This window comes from Gymnodraco acuticeps, unplaced genomic scaffold (genome assembly GCF_902827175.1).
Source record: "Gymnodraco acuticeps unplaced genomic scaffold, fGymAcu1.1, whole genome shotgun sequence".
Lineage (NCBI taxonomy): Eukaryota > Metazoa > Chordata > Actinopteri > Perciformes > Bathydraconidae > Gymnodraco > Gymnodraco acuticeps.
This window is the reverse complement of record NW_022990278.1, coordinates 109,273-132,227: the sequence shown is the minus strand read 5'-3', so window position 1 is coordinate 132,227 and position 22,955 is coordinate 109,273. Positions and strand designations below refer to the sequence as shown.

The window sequence follows — 22,955 nt, the reverse complement described above, 5'->3', positions numbered from 1 at the left end:
CAGATGATAACATCTCCTGTGTGCTCAGCAGACAGCACTACCAGCTGTGCTTTCCTAAAGGACAGCCTGCAGTGTGTGGCTTTCAACGTTTTATTAAAGAGAGGACATTTAGACCTGCATTTTGCCACCACAATAACACTGGTATTTAGAGAATGACCCGCGCACCGTTTTGAGAAGTAAAAGGACTGAAACTATAAAAAGGCCAAGTGCAATGAATAAATCATACCTTCTGATAAACGGTCGTATTATTATCTTGTTCACAGACAGCTGGTGAAGTGTGCAGGGAAAAGAAGAGAATAATTAGTTCCACAGTTTCTATTTTTATCTTCTTCCTCTTAATTGTATGAATGTAATTACTTGAAGGGGCTCTTCAGGGTTTTTTCAGTGTGTTTTTCTGCATATAAATGGCCAGAAAAGTCTGGACTCCTTTAGGAGCAGTGACATCACTATGTAACACTCACGCTTCTATTGGCTAGCGCTCTAACACATTGTGAGGGGCGGGACATCTTTAAGTGTTTGAACAATCACAACAGAGCCGGCCAGCTAACCAATCAGAGCAGACTGGGCTCTGGTTTCAGACAGAGGGTGGAAAGAGGTGCTGCAGCACAGACAGTATGAGAAAGCATGGATACATGTCCCAGTAGAGACACTACATACTGATATACACCTGAACATCAGCAGGAGAGGACTCTTTAAAGTAGAGACACTACATACTGATATACACCTGAACATCAGCAGGAGAGGACTCTTTAAAGTAGAGACACTACATACTGATATACACCTGAACATCAGCAGGAGAGGACTCTTTAAAGTAGAGACATTACATACTGATAAACACCTGGAATTCAGCAGGAGAGGACTCTTTAAAGTATTGACACTACATACTGATATACACCTGAACATCAGCAGGAGAGGACTCTTTAAAGTAGAGACACTACATACTGATATACACCTGAACATCAGCAGGAGAGGACTCTCTAAAGTAGAGACACTACATACTGATATACACCTGAACATCAGCAGGAGAGGACTCTTTAAAGTAGAGACACTACATACTGATATACACCTGAACATCAGCAGGAGAGGACTCTTTAAAGTAGAGACACTACATACTGATATACACCTGAACATCAGCAGGAGAGGACTCTTTAAAGTAGAGACACTACATACTGATATACACCTGAACATCAGCAGGAGAGGACTCTTTAAAGTAGAGACCGATACACTACATCAACATAGGACTTATACTACATACTGATACACCTGAACATCAGCAGGAGAGGACTCTTTAAAGTAGAGACACTACATACTGATATACACCTGGAATCCAGCAGGAGAGGACTCTTTAAATAAATTCTCTTCAGGTGTTCCCAAGATTTATGGGATGTCGCCAGTGCAGAGATAAATAAACAGAATATTGACCCAAAAATGATATTATGCGAGACCTGCAATACCCGGGACTCTCCTAATCTCCTCAAAGCATGGGAAGATGTCACAGTAGAGGTAAGAGGAACAAATATGAAGCCTGAGAAAGAGCATCCACAGGCAAATGTAATAAGACCAGCCTTCACACAGGTACAGTTCTTTTTATTTCAAAGAATATTATACGTTTTGCTCCGTTTAAAAAAGCAGTTTTTAAAATCCTGAACTTTTCCTGGAATCTTTTTAAATATACAGAATTATACATCTGAGACTGAAGTGACTCGCCGAACGTGTGTCCATGTCATCCTTTGATTTCTACAGAAAAACAAGGCATTCAGTGGTAAATAAATGTTTACAAAGCTACGGTGCAATGTCAATGCCACCGTCCAAAAACCAGGTATTTTACAACTAATATACAATGCCTTTTACTACGAGGCGCGTCAAGCAAATATAGACAGTTTGGCTAGAAATGATAACCTTGGAGCTACTGCAATATACACGATTTAATGAAAGCGGCTCCTTCATGTTAACCCCAAAAACAAAACATTACCTTTTTTTATATTAACTAGAAAATTGTCCCATTTACAGTTTGCTGGAAAACCAAAGTAAGCAAGAGTTAGAATAATAATTACACATTCTCCAGCCATGTAAAGTATACATGTATAAGGTCTCAATATATATATATATAAATCAAAAGGACAGGCCATGACGATTTAGAAATTAGATGAAAAAGTGAGTATTTGCATAAAATAAAGTCGTGTTTCTGATGAATGGAAGAGACCCCACATGAAGATGAGGCAGGAAGGTATTAACGAGAGAATCATAAACATATGCAGCGGTTGTTTACATTAATAAACACACAAACAATTAACTATTTCACCCTAAAATCTGATGATCCCATTATGGTTAAGCCATCGAAACATACAAACATAAAAAACAAATATGTCGGACACACACACACACACACACACAAAAACGTCCTTTTAAATATGTCAAATGCAACCAGATTTCATTGCAAGGCCGTGAGTTGAAGTCTTTTTTTAACCATTTACACAAATATAACTGTTAATGTAGGATAGTTGAACATATAGTTGGTACTTCTGTTCAAAACACAGATCAGCGTTAGTGAAATATGGAGCTCCTGTCTTTTTAACTAATGTATCCTAAAGCAAAACGCTGCACCTTCCTGCAGATTTATTAACAGCTCACCAGTGTTTCCATCTTTGAAAAGGGACAGAGATGCTCAGAGTGAAGGGCTCCTGCCTTCTGACTTAGAAACAGAACATTCAGGCCATGTTCACATTAATGCAGACACATTTGAAAATGATGTTCAGGCATCAAATGGGATCCAATGCACACTAGCGAGAGCACTAGGATATTGTGCAGGACAGCTCCAAACAACACAGCTGTCCTTTTGCCATCCTTACATCAATTTTGAGAGTGTTTTTTAGGATAGTAATGCATTGTTCTCGTCTTGCTCACTGTAATGCACACGTTTCTGTCTCACAAGCATCTCACGGGACAGATAGGCTTCAGTTCAGCTCAAAGGCTAGCATGAAGGCTAAGACTCACTAGTTTATCACATACAGAGCTCCTTTTTTACTAATGTATATTGTAGCGTGTATTTAGTTTTATTGGTTGCCTAAAGCATTTTAATTGCAAAACAGTATAGAAGCAGAAAATATCAAATGATTGAGTTAATTGGGAAAGTAGATAAAGAACCTTTTTTCGTATTTATCTTCATTAGTGTGAAGACCTTTTTTTGCTAACCCAAAACGGACATGTTGTGTGAATTCTTCGAAGCGGGGTCCATTCAAAAATAACAATTTTGGGGAGTAGCGTTGTGTTGAACAATGCTAATTCCTTAGCATTATGCTCATAACATGGTCCTGTTTTGGTGGCAACTCTTCTTCCATGTTGACCTGCGATGTGTTCACTGTCAGCCAGGAAAAAGGAGCATTGTAAGAGAGAGGAGAAATCTCCCGACGTCATGTTCAGCCTCATGCACACACACACAGTGTCCTGATGAACAGCAGACCTGCGTCACACACACACCTCAGGTATTTCTGTCTCGAATGGTGTGTTTAGCTCATCAGGCACAAAAATGTCTAAAGGAATGTCCCTAAAGCAGTTATCACACACACTCACACTCTCACACACTCACACACTCACACAAGGCAAGACAAACGAACACACCACTGGAAACAGAAATATCCAAAATGTGTGTTGTGGTCAGGTCTGCGGTGTGTCGGAGTTTTAGAGCAGAGGCTGCTGATAGTACGCCTGCTGCTGCTGCTGCTGCTGCTGCTGGGGAGCCTGGTGGGGGGGGGGGGCGCCACAGGGTAGGACCCCGGAGGCATGCTGGAGTTGTGATAGGTCGACATGTCCATGGCCACGCCCCCCTGGTGCGGGTAGGGAACCTGGTTCATGTACTGAGCGGTCATACCACTGCTGGAAGAAAACACAGAAATGACGATTAGAACCAACAGCGAAACACAACGATGACAAATTCGATACGATAATACTTTATTGGTCAGATCAAGCCTGAAATGTGACCTGTGTCCTGCTTACAGCGATTGTTATGTGTTAGAAAAATATCATTTGTCCCCCCCAGTGGCGAGCCGTGACTTTTATACCTAGGCCCTCTGACCCCCACCCTCGAAAAAAAGAAAAAAGAGTTTTACGTCACAGCGTATACTTCAGCGGAATATCAAAACAACGGTCCGGGTGCAAAACGCATCAATGACAGCGACCCTCTGCCACACAAAACAACACCTGTTCATAACCCAATTTGTGTTCTTTGAAATTGAAAAGGATATTGCATTGTGTTTGTTACTTTCGTTGCAGTTGTATGTCATAAGTGTAATTTGGCTTGGCTTCCTATTTTGTATGGACATGCTTTTATTTTGAAGGCGAGTTTACGCTGTTGACAGGAAGTTGTTGTTGCTATGGAAACAAGAATAGCTTCACAGCGGCCGGAACTTGTCATAAAGTCCGCGATAATAAAGCCCACCCATTTAGAGGGGAGATATGATTGGTCAACTGGTTTTTAAATCAACACTTAAAACTCACTTTTTCTCTCTGGCTTTTGTTTAATTATTTATTTATTTAGTTATCCACAGAATTGATACTATTTTTAATATTATTAAATGTTATTAATATTATTGGGGTTTTATGGGGTTTCAGTTTTTTATGATTAGTAGGTTGGGGGCGGGGAGACCTTAGAGAAGGTTCTGACTGGACTGACTGGTTGCTACGTCTGGTTGCTTGGAGCTGAGTTGGTATAACCCTGAATTAGATTAGAACATTTTAGAAATATGAGGAATAACCTCTTGGTTTTATAAACCGTTTTGTAATTACTTCTTCATCCATTTTTGGATCTCTGCGGGGTTTTCTTTTAAAATCCTAAACCCCCCCTTGGGGTTGTTCCCCCCCTCTCCCTCTGCGGATCTAAGGTCCGGTAGAGGGGGATGGGGCACAGAGTCGCTTATCCAGGCGGGGGAGTGACGAAGAGATAGGTTGTTGTGCTCTCTATCTCTGTTTCTTATCCTACATGTTCACCCTGGACTAGAGGGAAAGCGTTCTTGGAAGCCTTTTCAGCTCTGTTTCTTACTATATTCTTCCGACCCCGTTTACCTTGAACTATTCTAGGAGAGTGTGTTGACGTTGACTCGTTGGGCCTTTCCTCCTGTACTTGTTTGTTCCCCAGTTCTTTCCTTTACCTGAATCTAGGAGAGGGCATTTAGGCCTCTCTACTTCCTTCTTTTGATTAGCTTAGTTTTTCACCCCCTTTCCCTTGAACTAATTTATTACGTAGTCACGTTGTGCCTCTCGGCGTATACTTTGACTCTCCGTCTCTTTGAAGAGTGCTAGTATGTTGGATATGTTGGGCCTTTTCACTGTTGTCCCTCTTCACTAGTATCCCCTGTCCCCTTTTCATAATTTCCACCCTATTCTAAGGGGAAGCATGATGGTGCCTTTTCATTTCAATTTCTGGCTTTGTGTTTCTTCACCTCTTACTCGTTTAATATTTAGGAGAGTGCATTCACGTAGTCACGTTGTGCCTCTCTTCCTCTGGTTCTGGCTGTTCTTTTCATACCCTTGTTTCTCAGAGAAGAGAAGAAATACTATTCTAAAAAGGAGCTGACACATGGTGTCTCTTCACTTGAGGGGTCAGAGTTCATATGGTGAGGGATTCCATGAGCGATATGCGCCGGCCTGTGCCTTTACCTTGGACTTCTAATAGAACTGCTCGGGTCTTGATGGATTGAGTGGGGAAGTTCATGAGATCTTTCTAGAGGGTTATCAAGAATAACTTTTATCCAATGACCTTTTCCCTCTCTGTCTGTGTCTGTGTATTCTCTTGTTCCGATTAACCCAGCCAAATCTTTCTTCTTGTTTTGTATCTATATCTACGCCGGGATCCGGAGTCGAGGCTGATCCTCTTGCTGTAGTCCTGTGTCCTGGATCCTCTATCCTGAGTTCTGGATTAAGTCGTGGACTTCGGGTCGTGGCTGAACCTGTCTCTGCGGTCCTGCCTTGGGTCTCGTCATGCTGCTTCCCTGATGGCTCCCACAGGATTGTAGCTGACATCCTCGTGGATTCATCTTCTTATTATAGACAGATGCATTTCCTAACATTCGGTCTATCTGCTGTAAAATGTATTATCTCTTCAATTTACACACGGCATCTATTGCACGTCTGTCCGTCCTGGGAGAGGGATCCCTCCTCTGTTGCTCTCCCTGAGGTTTCTCCCATGTTCCCCTTAAACTGTGGGTTTTCTCTGGAAGTTTTTCCTTGTACGATGTGAGGGTCTGAGGACAGAGGGTCTAAGGACAGAGGGTCTAAGGACAGAGGGTCTAAGGACAGAGGGTCTAAGGATAGAGGGTGTCGTTTTTCTCATACTGATATTCTGAACAATCTGTGCTGTTGTATTTGCTGTAAAGTGTCTCTACTGTAGGCTATTTGTATTATATGTACAGCACTTTGGCTCGACCAAAAATCGTTTATAAATGTGCTATAAAAATAAAACTTGATTTGATTTGAATTGTACTGTCATTTAACAAAACTCTCTCGTTGAGTTGAGTCTCTCTGTGAATTCATAGCAGGTCTTCACCTCGCGGAGACGAGCTTCTTTTCATTTAACCCTTCACATTCCAACAGAAATTGAATAGGCAGATTCGAAGGATTTATTTCTTTAGAAATGTTATTTTAAATACAATTAAATCAAGTTATTTTAGTAAAACTAATGAAAAATATAACTAAAAAAACATTTAAAAAAATATATTGAAAAACATATAATTTTTTTGAATGTCTTTAAATATTATTTTGTAGAATATCTTAGAGGGTCCTGACGGCTCGCCACTGCTTGTCCCCGGCTTGAGCTTCAATCTCAGGATCCATGTGTTTCTGATCCTCTCCAGAATGGAAGGAGTCATCACATACAGAGCATCAACTAGTTCCTGAACAGTGTCCTTCACATGCTGATATCCAAGAGAGGGAGTTACACCGTCACAAGATGGAGGAGTAGAAAGCAGTATTCAATGTTTACTTCAGATTAGCTCCACGTCAGAAATGAGCATGCTTGATGTCTCTCTCCATAGAGGCTGAATCATCATGTTAATCACATAGCTATCATCTGCCTCAAACCGTCCTGATGCTCTTCTAGGTAATCACACATCCTGTCATGTTCACAGCTACAGTTGGGATACCTTTGTTATCATGTTACTCTCATACTGGAAGAGTACATTCAGTATTTTCCCAACATTATGTTTTCTTACCTCATGTAGGGAGGCTGAGCAGCTTGGCAGTTGGGGGGGGGCGGAGACGTTGGGGGGCAGAGAGTGCAGTTGTCCGGGCTGGTCGCTGGGCAGAGAGTAGGTCTGCAGAGGAGGACCCTGAGGCATCGCAGGGGGCATGTAGGGGCCGCCAGCCGGGCCCATGTAGCCCTGAGCAGATCACAAGATAAGACAAGATGGACCGTCAAGTTTCAAGGCTGTTATTGTCATGTGTGCAAAGCTACAGTGTAGATATGTCAATGAACATCTTATACAAATAAGTAATACAAATAAAATAGAATAGTGCAAGGAGAGTCTATATACAAGTAATTGGAATATGATATATTAGCTAAATAATGTGTAGGTTGCAAACAGATGAATGTTATGGGTGTTCATTGATCCTCGTAGGGAAATTCAGGTTTCATGGCAGCAGCAGAATAAGAAAGAAACCGAGATAGTACACATGGAATATACACAGGCATAATTAGAATATAACATGTTTTAACGATATGAATAGAGGGGGAACGGGGAGGGGGGCGGCTTTAATAAGTGCTGAGAGAGTTAGTAATATCACAATTATGTTTTGGGGAAAAATATGTAAAAAGAGGGATTCACAAGGGGGGGGGTGCTAGTGGATCGCCGGAGCTGTTAGATTAACATTAACATATTTATTGTAGTTCTAAGTGCACTGCCTTGCGGCCTGTCACACCATCCTTGATGGAGCATATGTGTGGGCTGAAAGGACAGGAGTGAGCAGAGTTGTCGATTCTTGTTCTATGTTCTGTGACGATCTTCCTCACCCTGACTTTCAGTTGCGTGCGCTACTAAAGAGACGCACTACCATGGAAACCAAACAATGGTGTAGCTGTATTAAAGTCTGAGTGGAAACAGTCCTGAGTAAATCTGATTTTGTCAGAAATCGGGAGAAATATAACCCCGGGAGGAAACCGGGAGAGGGCAATGAAATCGGGAGTCTCCCGCGAAAATCGGGAGGGTTGGCAAGTATGGTGGTCTGGTAGCTGGGAAATGTCGAGGGGTCCTTGAGCAAGGCACGGATTTGATAAACTCTCACACAAATCCTTTAGTGTAATCAATGTCTCATTTATCCAATCATGTGCTCACTAACTCCCAATCACATTCATAAGTAAGACATTACAAGTAGGTATCTCTTTACTCACACTATTGTAAAAGCGCTAAAGCCCAAATCCTTGTTTTAGGAATTTAAGAGAATGTCAGAGCTTAGTTTTTTCCATTTTCTCAGTAAGTCAACATCATCTGTCTGTCCCAGGATGAGCTAGGGCTGCTCGATTATGGCAACAATCATAATCTCGATTATTTGGGTCAATAATTGATATCACGATTATTAAAAACGATTATCCATTTACTTGAAAACATCAATTTATTGAAAAAGAAAAAGGTGTAGTATGTGTTTAACAGTTGATTACCCTGAACTTTAAGTATAGTTCAATTGAAAAATCAAAAAAAAAAAAATATTTAAATAAATAATAATTTTTAAAAAAAATCGTTTTATTTCGATTATGTTGTTTTCATAATCGTTGCAAGCCAAAATCGTAATTTTGATTAAAATACGATTAATTGAGCAGCCCTAGGATGAGCCTAGCAACACTAATAAAGGAGGAGTCGATTATTGTTTGTATTTGGCCCAAAAAATGTCTAGCTACTGCGATATAGCTACAGAATGTAAGATACCAAACCACCTGGTTGCTGTTAAAGTGCAGACTGTTACAGAAAGTCAGGAAGGGTTGCTGGGTAAAGTACCAGGTTTGTTCTTCTGCAGTTTTATGTACTTGTGTTTACAAAAAATCCATGTCACTGCAGGCGCAATAACAACCTGGTATTTCAGAGTACTCTGCAGAAAAAATAAAGATGAAGGGGAAAAGAACAACGACGACAAAAACTGGAGCAGCACTCTGGTGTGGGCCTGGCCAGCGAAGTGGACATTTCTCTAAATCTCAGAGGGGCGACAGTGGCATCAATCATTACAGAGAAAACAGCCACCGAGAGAACTCCAGGGAGGAGGAAAGGCTGACTGAATGTCAGGCCATCAAGAAGCATCAAAAACCAACTGCTTCGCTGGCCAAATATAACACAAGGGTAGGATGTGAGGAATAAAATATGACACTAATAGCAAGATATAATCACTGTGTCTCTGCTCTGAGTGATTTCCTCTACAGTAGGGCTCTTTTCTCTCAAATCATATCAAGAAATCGTGAGAGTACTGATGTTTAATATGAAGAAAACTGGTGGGTGGGCTGAACAGCCAATCAGAGTGATTTATTTGGCCGACTGCCTTTGGCCGACTGCCCGCCGATTCAACATGTTGAATCGCCAAAATTGGCTTGGTGTGTCCGGGCCTTAAGTCTCTCCAGCCTTCTGTCTTGTAAACTGTTTACCAACCTCTGACTGAACCCATCGATAAATAATGCATGCACTTGTTTTGTATCGACTCGACACGCTTCACATGACAGAGAAATATGACCAGAGCAGAACAAGCACGTTCCAAATCATTTGATCTGAAGTTCACTGTATTAGGTAAGTCAGTCATTTGTAGGGCTTCTGAATTAAATCGTATTTTAATCGCAATTACGATTTTGGCTTGCAACGATTATGAAAACAACATAATCTAAATAAAACGATTATTATTATTTTTTAAATTGGTTTTTCAGTTGAATTATACTTAAAGTTCAGGGTAACCATTTTGTTTTTCAATAAATGGATATTTTCAAAGTAAATGGATAATTGTTTTTAATAATCGTGATATCAATTATTGACCCAAATGACTCAAGCAATAGAGAGGCGAAGTCCCTCCCTTTCCGGGGAGCTCCATGGGACCTTATTTAGGAAAAAGTATGTATTGAAGTCAATGGAGAGAGAAAACTTATCTTTCCATCCCGTTTGAATTGTGCCACGAATTACACATATGATGTTTGTCAATTTAAAAGATAATTTTGCAAGTTAAAAAAATCAAAATGTTTCGTAAAACTGTGAAGTAACACTTTTTTTGTGTGAAACCGCTCAATGAACTACATCTCCCGTCTCGCACCACACACCAAGACGGCCGTCACGTTGAAACATCTCACTTCTTTCTTTCAGAACGAGGTGGAAAGTATTCAAAGAGGTGAAAATCACTCCAAGTCTGGGCACGTTGAGAGCTGTGCATACACACAAGGGGAGCTAGTGGGTTCCTAAGAGCCAGCATGCGGGACCGGGACTCTGGGATTTGTAGTCTTTCTAGTTGCGTATTTTCCATAGTCTTATATTTCAACAGTTTTACGACAAACTGTGACTTTTTTGAAACAAAACACAAACATCATATGTGTAATTCGTGGCACAATTCAAACGGGATCGAAAGATACGTTTTCTCTCTCCATTGACTTCAATACATACTTTTTCCGAAATAAGGTCCCATGGGGCGGAAGTAGATGGGCGGGACTTCCCCTCTTAATATATTTTTTTGACCTGTGAAAATATGTGTTTGTATTTACTCACATCAGTGATTATGAAATCACTAGAAAGAATTCTGCTCCGATTCCTTATCAGTACAACACAAGACAAATTTGATCCATACCAATTTGCCTATAAACAAGGGTGCGGTACGGAAGATGCTGTGGCCACTTTGGTTCACATCATCACTAAACATTTAGACAAACGTAACACTTATGCAAGAGCCCTCTTCCTAGACTTCTCATCAGCATTCAACACAATGCAAGCAGACATCTTGGTGTCAAAAATGGCCAAAATGGAAGTAAATCCATACCTGATTTACTGGTATGCTGCGTTCCTCACCAGTAGAGAGCAACTTGTGAAGGTTAACAAAACCCTGTCATCTGCCATCACAACCAATGTAGGGCCCCCCAGGGCTGCGTGAGTTCAGCTGTGCTCTTTACTCTCTACACGATGATTGTCATACCAACACACCAAATCAAGTCATCATTAAGTACTCTAATGATACTGCAATAATATCTCTGCTCAGTAACACAGACGACCCTGAGCTGCACCAACAGGCTGTACATCAGGTGGTCGAGTGGACTGATAGCAATGCTCTTGAGATCAACACCAAGAAAACTGAGGAAATCATTTTTGGCTCACCATCTGACTCCCATAAAGTCCCCATTGTCATCCATACAGATGAGATCAAGCAGGGAGTGTCATACAAATACCTGGGTGTAATGATTGACCATCTGCTGTCATGGAAGGATCACATTGAATATCTGAGCAAAAGGACAAAACAAAGAATTTATTTTCTCCGCCGTCTCAGGTCTTTTGGCGCGAGCAGAGAAACTCTTCTGTTGTTCTTTACATCTGTGATCGTGTCTGTTCTGCAGTACTGCAATACTACCTGGTACAAATGTCTGTCAGCAGCTTTAATATCAAAACTACTCCACCTGTTAAAGATCTGCTCAAAGATAGTTGGTCCACCTGTCAGAGACTCTATGACTCAGCCTATCATAACAACCTGGTGAGGCTGTCCAACAACATCATCTCCGACCCAAACCATGTTCTGAACAGTGAATATGAACTGCTACCATCTAATGGAGATACAGGGTCCCACGATTCAGTAAAGTCAGACTGAAGCACTCCTTTGTGCATCAGTTGCGCCCTCGCTGCGAGGGGGACCCAAGTTCCCATCGGCGAAAACACGTGGGTTTGCTATCCTGGCTCCAAGATGGTGGAATGAGCTCCCCATTGACATCAGGACAGCAGATAGCTTGCACATCTTCCGGCGCAGACTGAAAACTCATCTCTTTCGACTCCACTTCGAGCGATAGATTTATTAACAAAGCACTTATATACTAATAAAGGACTGGCTTATCTAAAGCCAGTTGAGTAGCACTTGAAATGTTTTGGCTCTATGAAACCTGATGTACTTATATGATTCTGTTTTCTTCAAGTTTGTATCTTCCTGGTCGAATGCACTTATTGTAAGTCGCTTTGGATAAAAGCGTCAGCTAAATGTAATGTAATGTAATCAGTCAGTCCTCTCAGTAAATACAGAGCTAAATCCCAGACCAAATGCACGCTGAAGGCTCTTTGAGCATGTTTTCCTCTCACTGATTGTGCTGTTATGTTAAATGTTTGTGTTTCATGTATTGTGTATGCATATTTGTCTGTTGATGTTGGACATGGAGCTGCTGTGACGCAAGTCAAATTTCAGACTTGATCTGACAATAAAGTAATATCGTATCGTATTTGATACCTTTTGTTTTAAGTAAAGAGTCAAACAAACTTTCCTCAGGCGTATTTTGTCCGAGACAAGCGTACTGCTACTTGTGAATCGAATGTTTGGATTAGACGGAACTACAGTAGTTTGAATGCAAAGGTAATAAACGACATGGGTGAGTATCAGTGTATCATTTGGCAGCTTTAATGCATTTTTCTGACCTGCATAGCAACAGCTGGTCCGGCTGGAGCATACTGCGTCTGCATCTTAGAGTAGGCCGAGTAGAACGGAGCCTCGTTCATCAGCTTGTTGTAAAGCTCCAGCGCCTCCAACACCTTCACATTCAGCTCCGAAAACTCTGAGTGTTTCCTGCAACACATTCGTTGGATATATTTGAACAGATCAAGATGCAGACAGGTGTCTCTTTAAGTCTCTGCAGCTAAAACAGAATAGTAGTGTTTTACTTTGTTATATACTCACAGTACAAATATACACATGCATGTCTGAATACACATTATGCAAAAACACAAAGCTGCTCAAATGAATGTTAGCTGACCTCAGTCACTTACAGAAGCTAGGCTAATCATTTGTATGGATTTAAGACGTCTTCAAAAGGCCGATACACAATGAAAGGCTATTCCAAGAAGTTTCAAACGATGTGGATGCCTTTTTCTTACCTAAGCTAAAATAATGATCTTCCCAGATAACCCCAAACGGATATAAACAAGACTGTTTGTGTTGTTTTGTTGTCCTTGTAGTCGCAATGTGTTCAGGGTATATGGGGGAATCTTGAAGTCAGATATAAGACCTTTCAAGACCTTTTTAAAGACCCTTTCCGTACATTTTAAGACCTCATCTCCACTTGGAGTTCTAACCGGTTACCTTGGCGACACACTTTACCTCACATTGACTATATTCAGTATTGATTGTCCTTCCTCCTTATCTTCCAACCATTTGGACGCAGACTTGCATTTCCCCATAACGATGTTGTTTAACAACCGGCGTAAACGGACCTCCGCGCTATCAAGCAGTGAGCGTGCGATGTCCTGTTCAGATGACGTCAAACCCAACGGGATGCCATCAATAAACTACACAGAATCACACTACACACCTACGCAATGATTACATTCAGGCAGACTGTAGAATACAACCTCTTTGGACCATTTATATACTTATTGGAAACAAGCTACAAAATGTAATACCTTGGAAAATGTCGTTTATTACTTTTTAATAGCCTTAAATTTTAGCTAAATTGATTTATCAACTTTTAATACTTGTTAAGACCCCGCGGACCCCCTGGAGTTGTATGTTGTTGTGTTTTGTATTATACTGTCTCCCACAGCCACTTTATCATTGCTGCCATATTGTGAATAAAATAATAAATATATATAAAAAGATGTCTGATAACGCTACCTGTCAATCTCCTGCAGCTTCTCATCGATCATCGGGTTCATCTGCTCACATGCACCTGTTCACATATTGACAGTGAGGGAGGGAAAGAGCAGAGTTAGAGACATACACTGCTGCTCAGACTGTGCAAAGGACTGGGTTTAAAGCAGCATTATGGGCTGTACCCTCCAGCTGGATCAGATCCTGGGTGTCAGGAGTGGAATCTGCAGGATCTGCGTTCTGCAGCAGAGCCAGCGTGCTGTCCATCTTCCCCTGAGGACACAAAGAGAGACAGCAGGGTTTGGATTGGCATTGTGATTGAGAAAGGGATTTGTATCTGCACTGAGGAAAATGTAATACCTCGTCGATGAAGACGGGCTCAGGCTCTGCTCTGGTTTCCAGGCTCGTCTCTTCAGGAGTAGAGCACTTCTCAATAAAAGCCACTGTGGAGCAGAAGGTTGGGTTCAATACGCAGTTCTGAAACTAATAGAGAGGCGAAGTCCCTCCTTTTCCGGGGGAGCTCCATGGGACCTTATTTCTGAAAAAGTATGTATTGAAGTCAATGGAGAGAGAAAGATTATCTTTCCATCCCGTTTGAATTGTGCCACGAATTACACATATGATGTTTGTCAATCTAAAAGATAATTTCAGTCAAAAAAATAAAAATGTGTCGTAAAACTGTGAAGTAACACTTTTTTTGTGTGAAACCGCTCAATGAACTACATCTCCCGTCTCGCACCACACACCAAGACGGCCGTCACGTTGAAACATTTCACTTCTTTCTTTCAGAACGAGGCGGAAAGTATTCAAAGAGGTGAAAATCACTCCAAGTCTGGGCGCGTTGAGAGCTGTGCATACACACAAGGGGAGTTAGTCGGTTCCTAAGAGCCAGCATGCGGGACCGGGACTCTGGGATTTGTAGTCTTTCTAGTTTCATAGTCTTATATTTCAACAGTTTTACGACAAACTGACTTTTTTGACATGATTTTTTAAATTGACAAACATCATATGTGTAATTCATGGCACAATTCAAACGGAATCGAAAGATACGTTTTCTCTCCGCATTTTTCCGAAATAAGGTCCCATGGGTCGGAAGTAGATAGGCTGGACTTCCCCTCTCTATTGGCTTCAGTTTTGATGAAATAACACAAGAGTATAGAGCAGGGGTGCCCAACCTGTTTTGAACCGAGAGCTACTTTTAAAGTTGCCAGTCTGCCGAGATCTACCAGTCCAAATAGAGAGGCGTAGCCATTACTGACAGCCTACCAGGTAAATACACACTTCTACTTGTATAAAACGGACCTTCGTACGATGAATACTTCATAAAATACTGCAGATCCTTTATCTTACCTCTTTCTAATCTACACACATACAAGTATTTAACTGAAGCTACACAACAGTGTTGTTGATACGGAGTTGGAGTTTATTCACACGTCACTACAGTGGGTAATGTTTTCAAGAACCATTGAACAGTGCTGCCACATATGACACAGGGAAAAAAGAAAAGACTCTGAACCCTTTCTTTGCCATTATATAAAAATAGTGTTGCTACAAAAGTATAAATGAGGCTTACTAATAAGACAACTCAGATCTGAAGCTACTCAGGAATCTGCTGCAACAGTGCAATAAAAAAGACAATTAATATAATCAAACCCTTTTTTTGTTGCATTTTAGTAGATTATAAAAAGAAATGCCTTTAAAATAGGATGCAAGCAACACTAGCTTCTTAACCTGAATTGATAATAGACTGTAATCAATTTAAGTTTGCATTCTTATACCATTTTGTACAATAATTATAATGAATAAGTTCAAACAAACTAAAACTTACAGCTGATTAATAACGGTATCTAACTTGAGTTTTTATTATATCAAAAACCTGTTGAAATGCTTCTGTTATTTTTACTGTCCCCAAAAAGCGCGTCGGCAGCCTCCAGGAATGCTTCTTTCACAACTTCGCCGTCTTTGAAAGACTTCATGTGTTTCGCAAGAACGTGACTGACACGATAAGATGCTCTGGTAGCAGCCTTGCTCTTGTTGTTGGGCCTGGTGAAAATGGACTGCTGTGCATTTAGCTGTCCTTTCAGGCCCCTCCCCTTTTGGAGCGTAGGGCAGAGTTAGGAGGGAATTCCGTCTCGTAGCGTTTGTGCACTGTTTTGAAATGCCGCTCCTAAATGACCCTTCTTCGATAAAGCCACGCTCGCATTGCAGATGAGACAGATGGACTTTGAATTGGAATAGACACAAAAATAATCATCCTCCCACTCGGAGTGAAAATTATATATTTGGTGCTTTTTTGCTTCTGCCATTGCGGTCTTGTGTGTGTGCGGACTGTCACTCCTGTTGACACGGACAACGTCAGCGAAACGTTGCCCACTGCCACGTCACGTCAGCCCACTGCCCACAAGCCACAAGCCACGCCCCGACACATGGGGTCACGCCGGCCAATCACAAAGCTTTGATGCGTTCAAGTGCATTATTCTGGCACAGGAAGATTATGTTATAGGACATTAATGATAACACTGAATATTGTTGTTCTATTTTTAGACACATCTCGCGATCGACTGGGAATCTCCCCGCGATCGACCGGTCGATCGACTGGTTGGGCACCCCTGGTATAGAGGCTAGTATGCGTTAAAAAAAATCTACAACATAGGTTAGTGTGCAGCTAAAAGGCTACAATGTTCAATAAAGAGCTTTTTGAACATTAAAGAATGTAAACATGTCACAGAAAAGGCACAAAATACAAATATGAACCTGAAAATGAGCAAATTATGTCATCTTTCTGTTATTGTGCAGCTGAAGGGACTACAATGTTTTTCGAGGGGCTCTATTCTGCACATTTTCAGGTTAAAATGTATGTAGTGTCTCTACTGTGACATGTCTCCATGCTCTTTATTGTTCTCATACTGCCTGTGCTGCAGCACCTCTTTTCACCCTCTGTCTGAAACCAGAGCCCAGTCTGCTCTGATTGGTTAGCTGGCCGGCTCTGTTGTGATTGGTCAACCGCTTAGAGATGTCCCGCCCCTTAGCCTACATATAGCCAGACACCTATATAACACAACACAGGAAAGGGTATGTCCCCTTTAATAAAAAGACCAACCTGTCTCCGGCTCTGCGTTCAGATTGGTTGTGACGAAGTTGGAAGGAAAGAGCCCGACTCCTCTGTGGTTCTCTCCTTTCCACCAGTTTGGATCGCTATGAATAAAATAAGCAAAACATCAAATGCATGAGCTTCTAAGAGTGAGCCATGCTGAAATTCAGAGCAGTACAATAACATAAATTCATCATTTTGTAGTCTGGCTATATAATAATAAGTACTAGGTAATAAATATATTTATTACCTAGTACGAACAGACCTAAATATGTTGTGTGGACTACTACTTGGAGAGGTCCCAGTTCACCTCCTGCCCTGCCGTGGTGCCCTTGAGCAAGGCACCAGACACCCCCTTTCCCCCCCTCACTCCCATTGCTCCCCGGGCGCTGTGCAATAGCTGCCCACTGCTCCTAGTACTAGACTCCTGGTGCTAGGATGGGTTAAAAGCAGAGAACACATTTCACTGTGTGTGCTGGGTGCTCTGCATGTGTGACCATTAAAGAGCGTTTCATCCCTCCCATTCTATTCCATACAGTATTTCCAGATGTTTTTCGACACCATATCGACTTTCTGAGAGTCATAAAGGTAGGATGTATAACATGGGTGTTGAATTGGAAGAATATACTGTGTAAATTGTATCATGATACTTGTAGGTATCTCATAATATATAATAAATATCACTGAGGAAGTGTGCGACATCAATGGCAGAAACACTGTCTGTTAGAGCAGTGCTTCTCAAACTTTTTTCAGTACCCCCTTTGAAACATTTTCTCAGCCAAGTACCCCCTGACCGATCCCGAACATTTGATCGAAAAAGCCTATATAAATAATTACAATATAGTGATGTTCCCTCAGTGTGTGATGTATTAACTCCTTCGTGGTGCATTACAACAAACTAAGGATATTTTCATTTTATGCATGAACATACACTTTTATAAAACAGATTTTTCCAAGGAGTTTTTCAATTTAAGTAATATGTTATTGTGAAAAACTATAAAATACAATACACACATTTGACATGTTGATATGAGGACCCCCTTGGTGGTTCTAGGAATGTTTTATATAAAATTGTGTTTTCTATTTAACTTATTTTACTAATATTATTTTTTTAATTAACCTTTTTTTTTATTTTTTTTATCTCACGTACCCCCTGCAGTACCCCAACGTACCCCCAGGGGTCCGCGTACCCCCATTTGAGAATCACTATGTTAGAGGACGAAGCAGAGCTGAATCAGGATCCGTTACCTGTCGTCCAAAACCAGAATAAGTTCCCCGGTTTTGAAGGTCAGCTCGTTGTCTTCAGCCGCTTCGAAGTCGTACAGCGCTCGCACCTTCCGGGCCTCCTGCCCCCCATTGGTGTAGGTCGGGGGGTCAGAGGTCAGGGCCAAGGGTCGCGTCTCCACCTGCTGCTTCTGCTCCTGCAAGGACAGCTCGATGGCTGGAGAGGTGGAGGGAGAAGAGACAAGAGAAGTTATTATTTGCCCCTTTTGTTTGTTTGTGTGTTTTTCCACCATGTAAAGCGGCCTTGGGACCTTTGAAAGGCGCTATACAAATCTAATCTATTATTATTATCAAAGGATATAAGGAGGAGAGGCTGTGAAAAGTCAAACACATGGGCTTGGCGGCGACTTAATCTATCAGTCTGACTTCTTAGCACATGAGCAGCTCTCAGAACAGCACACTAGATGGGAATAATCAATAAGGAAGGAAACAAAGCAACCTTTGATGCATTATAGGACCATAAAACCTAGTCGATAAATAATTAAAACTGTTGTACTCATAAAAGATAAGTATGTTTCTGAGCATACTGGTCCAAACTAATAATAATAAGCCGTACAAATTCAGTACTGTAGTTGGAAAATATGCATCTGTGATAAACGAATCTATTTAGAACACATGAAGCGTGCTAATGATCATAAAGGTGTGTGTAAATGAGCGAGACATTACCTTTGGCCAGGTTGTCCTCATCATCCAAGGCTTTGCTCGCAACAGGTGTGCTGCCCTTTGTGCTGGACCCCTGTGTTCAAAATACAAACATAAGGTCACATATGTGTGTGTGTGTCTGTGGGCGTGCGTGTGTGTGCGTGCATGCATGTCTATGTGTGTGTGTGTGTCTGTGGGCGTGCGTGTGTGTGCGTGCATGCATGTCTATGTGTGTGTGTGTCTCTGTGTGCGTGTTTACACTAAAGCATTAACCCTCTGGAGGCTAAGGGTATTTTCTCGATTTTTAGATGTTTCCTTAAAGGCTAGAAGTGGCAAACAGATTTCCAGCTACTTTAGTGCCACCTGTAGGTTATGTTTGGTACTACATGTTGTACTACTGTAGCATTTTCATTGACGTGTGGAAGTCACCTCGTCTTCACTTGTTTTATCAGTTGGGTGTTGAGAAAGATTATAATTGATATACCATTCAAACGGTGGACTCCGGAGAACAGGAACCTAATGGGTGCAGTATTTTATTCCAACTCAAACTGGGACCTTGACTGACAGTGAAGCAAGAATTCAGAAAAAGGCCCCCCACAGAGAGGTAAACGATGAGGGCGGACATCTTTTGATAGTACGAGTCTGAACACAAACAAAACAAATGCTTCCCGTCTACAAATGATATCAAAGTTGAGCACGAATGACGGCTGAAGGTAAATACTAAGAAACGGAGTCACAGCTGGAGTCCCACTACCTGTGGCTGGAGTTAGCTCATCAGCTGACACAGATTAAATGTCAGACCTGCTGCCTCACGAGCCACCTGCTCCCCATTAGAGCTGCTCTACCACAACATTATACACACCATTAACAACAACAACAACAACAACAACAACGAAGCACAGCCAGTGGCAACAACGTGAGGATCAGACAGACAATTAGAGCCAAGAGATTTCTTTAAAAGCCACAGTGATGTTTTTATTTGAATGTTCTCAGCCGTCTGTTTACACTGGTAATAAAAGGGGTGGTTCAGAGTGACGTTGTATGAGGCACGTATCCATAGCGACTGTTTTACATACGGTAAACAACTGCTTCTAACAACAGACAGGAAGAAGTGAAACTATATCAGTTTAAAGAGGCCCTATTTTGCTTTTTCAAGTGTTCCCTTTCCTGTAGTGTGTTATGTAGGTTTGAGTGCATGTAAATGGTCTGCAAAGTCTAAAATCCCTGGTGTTCCCTCTAGACCGGGGTTTCTCTGAATTTGGGGCATGGCGACTGCAATCTACTGGTAATTCACCTCCAACAAAACCACTTCAAAAAGGATCTGAATGTACCCTTTAAGACAGGGGGGTCAAACTCAAACACACAGTGGGCCAAAAATAAAAAAATGGGTACTAGTGGAGGGCCGGACTGGTTCAATGTTTATTGCAGAACTTATTGAAATGAACTTATTGCACATATTAAACCTGGAACTAACAAAGCTTCAATGATCGCCTATAAAAACAACATTAAATAATCAGCTGCATTCATTTCTTATGGCTCTATCTGCAGCTTTTCAGAGTCATTTCTTATGAGTACATTTTCCCACAGGCCAACAACAGCTTCAACAAAACTATTCCCCTCAGAGAGAAAACCAAACATGCCCTGTTGTCCTGAGAGAGAAAGTGCAGAAGGTGGTGCTGCTCTGTGATGCTAGCTCAGATACTTGGCATCTCATCTTGGGTGCAAGGTCATCAATGTTTGGGCTCAGGCTCTGAGCTGAGGAGACCCTCAGGATGGAGTGAAGGTGTGCGTGCAATATACCGGAGGGCCAGATCTAATAGTGAATTAGAAATTATCCTGCGGGCCGAAATTAAATCCACCAAGGGCCTGATTTGGCCCCCGGGCCTTGAGTTTGACACATGTGCTCTAAGAGGTATTCAGTTAGCAATATCTCTCAAAGTTAGGCTATAGTTTGAAGGGACTGTATTGCTTTAGGGGTTTCTAATGTTTTGTCCACAGCATTTACAAAAATAAGGTGTTTAAAATATACTTTTATCTACCAACACAGACCATAAAACATCTCAAGAAGCAAATCTGTCAACTAACAACAGAACCAGAGCCACCGAGAGAGACTCTGACTACAGATGAGACATTTTGTAGGTCAGCAACAACCGGAGAACAAAGTCCACTTCAACCCTTAACACACATATTTAAGGTGTTACATAATAAATCCCACATCGAACAGAGAACAGAGCACGAACCAGCTCTGTCAACAATGATGAGGGCAGTCCTGATCTTAGGACGTAAACTCACATAACTACCAATTATGGGAAATATGTGAAGAGGAAATTCCACAGTAAGCACAAATAGACAAGGCCTGACCCTTCACAACACACACATTCATGAACCTTCACACAACACACACATTCATGAACCTTCACACAACACACACATTCATGATCGCCTCTGGCTAGACAAGAAGCATCCACACACACTTATTCTGCTATTGTGGTCAAACTGAGACGTGAATTAGGGGGGACACAACCAGCAAAACACGGCGTGTGAAAACTGACATGTGATGAAGTTACAAAATGAAGTTTACAACAAAAACTTTTCGGCAAGCAAAACTAAATATAGCCCTTTTTATTTTTAATGAGATGTGGCAACCACTTTCCTTCATTCTTATGGCGCATTTCCACTGCAGCGGGTAGCCCCGTTTAAGCGTCCTTAACCGTCCAGGCCAGTTTTTGGTGGCCTTTCCATATAGCCTAGTACCGGCTAGTGGGTACTTTTTTCCCCTAAAAAGTTAGTCCCTCTTTTTCCGGCCTCATAAAATCGTGGTTCCCTCAGACCAGGGCCAGGGCTGAACTAGTGACGTCAACACTCTCGACTGCTGATTGGTCAGAGAGAATCGTCACAAGATCGCGCGCGAGTTCATCCCTAGCGTCGCATATATATTTAGAAGCAAGCTTGCAGCATTTTTATAAACAGCATTTTGTAAACGGATGAGCTACAAAAATGGCTACGTCTAATAAGAAAAGCACACCGTGGTCGACCGAGGAGGTGACGACGTTCCGACATCTCATTGGGGATGATCAAATCCAGCGGGAGCTCAACGGAACAACTCGAAATGTGAACAAAAACAAAGCCGATCGCCCCGCCTACACTGCGTTGCTACCCCAGGTCCTAAACTGTAATGGAAATGCGCCACGGCCTCGGACGGCCAGCGAGGCAGCCCGAGGCCAGAGCGAGGACGCTTAGGGACGCTTAAACGGGGCGACCCCGTTGCAGTGGAAATGCGCCATTAGAGACCAGCCTAGTCCATTTTAAAAGCTAAATAATGAAAGCTTAACATGAATTGTTTATGTTTTTAAAGATATTTCTGCCCAATCTTTTGTGTACAAAGGAGGCAAGTTGGGTTATTGAACATCAAGCACTATGAGAGCTAAATGAGGGACCTGATTTCAGGACAGTTTGGTACATTTCTGAGGATTTTTGGGGGGAAAATGTTGAGATAATTGTAATGTTGATGTGTAGTCAGATGTTGATTTTTGTATCAATTAGTTTAGGCTATGAATTAAAAAGGCGAAGGATGCTGAAAGACCAGAGAACATGCATCATTACGTTTACCTTTGTGCCCATTGGTTAAATATAACTAATTGTACTAGGTGAAAAAGTGATATACACACACATGTACTTGTCTTTACATTTTGTATTTTTGACATCTGTGCTTGTCTGGTGAAGCTATGTGTAAAATGACGCATTGTATATATCAGAATGAAGCCAAGATAGCATATGTTTGCACTGTGGGTGTGTGGACCATGACATTAAACCTGATGTAAACACACCTGTCCTGATGGGGAAGGGAAGCTGATGCCCTCCTCCTTCAGAGTCTTGATGGTGGCGCTGATCAGGCTGAGCTGTGGATCCTTCTGGAAGCCTTCAGCCCACTCCACCATCAGAGCCTTCAGCTTCTCACACACCTTAGGGTGGGCCTGCAGAGAACAAAACGTAACATTATTGTTGCTCTATCCTGTGTCTTTGTGCCAGAAAGAGACTATGATCCTTGCCCAAAGACAAACATAGTTATGGATATATCTGTGGCATTTAGGGATGCTCCGATCGATCGGCCGCCGATCAATATCGGCCGATACTCACTCTCTGCCGATCTGATGTCCGCCGATCGATA

At 41.8% G+C, this 22,955-nt stretch overlaps 2 protein-coding genes across 2 annotated transcripts in view; one reads left to right on the top strand and one right to left on the bottom strand.

The window, feature by feature from the left end:
• Positions 1-1,566: 1,566 nt before the first annotated feature.
• Positions 1,567-22,760, bottom strand: stam2 (signal transducing adaptor molecule (SH3 domain and ITAM motif) 2; the record flags this gene model as incomplete). Its single annotated transcript, XM_034221711.1, is given in 12 exon segments — positions 1,567-3,756; positions 3,759-3,873; positions 7,203-7,240; positions 7,242-7,370; positions 12,603-12,750; positions 13,795-13,849; positions 13,956-14,043; positions 14,131-14,213; positions 16,871-16,965; positions 18,110-18,302; positions 18,812-18,881; positions 22,615-22,760. Coding segments are annotated over 12 exon segments (1,238 nt in total), but the record flags the coding sequence as incomplete, so codon positions are not given.
• Positions 22,761-22,854: 94 nt separating this feature from the next.
• The window catches only part of LOC117549647 (very-long-chain (3R)-3-hydroxyacyl-CoA dehydratase 2-like), a 9,385-nt gene continuing 9,284 nt past the window's right edge, over positions 22,855-22,955 (top strand). Inside the window, exon 1 of the mRNA XM_034221704.1 lies at positions 22,855-22,869. Coding sequence (XP_034077595.1) covers positions 22,855-22,869 — 15 coding nt within the window. The remainder of the gene's footprint in view (positions 22,870-22,955) is intronic.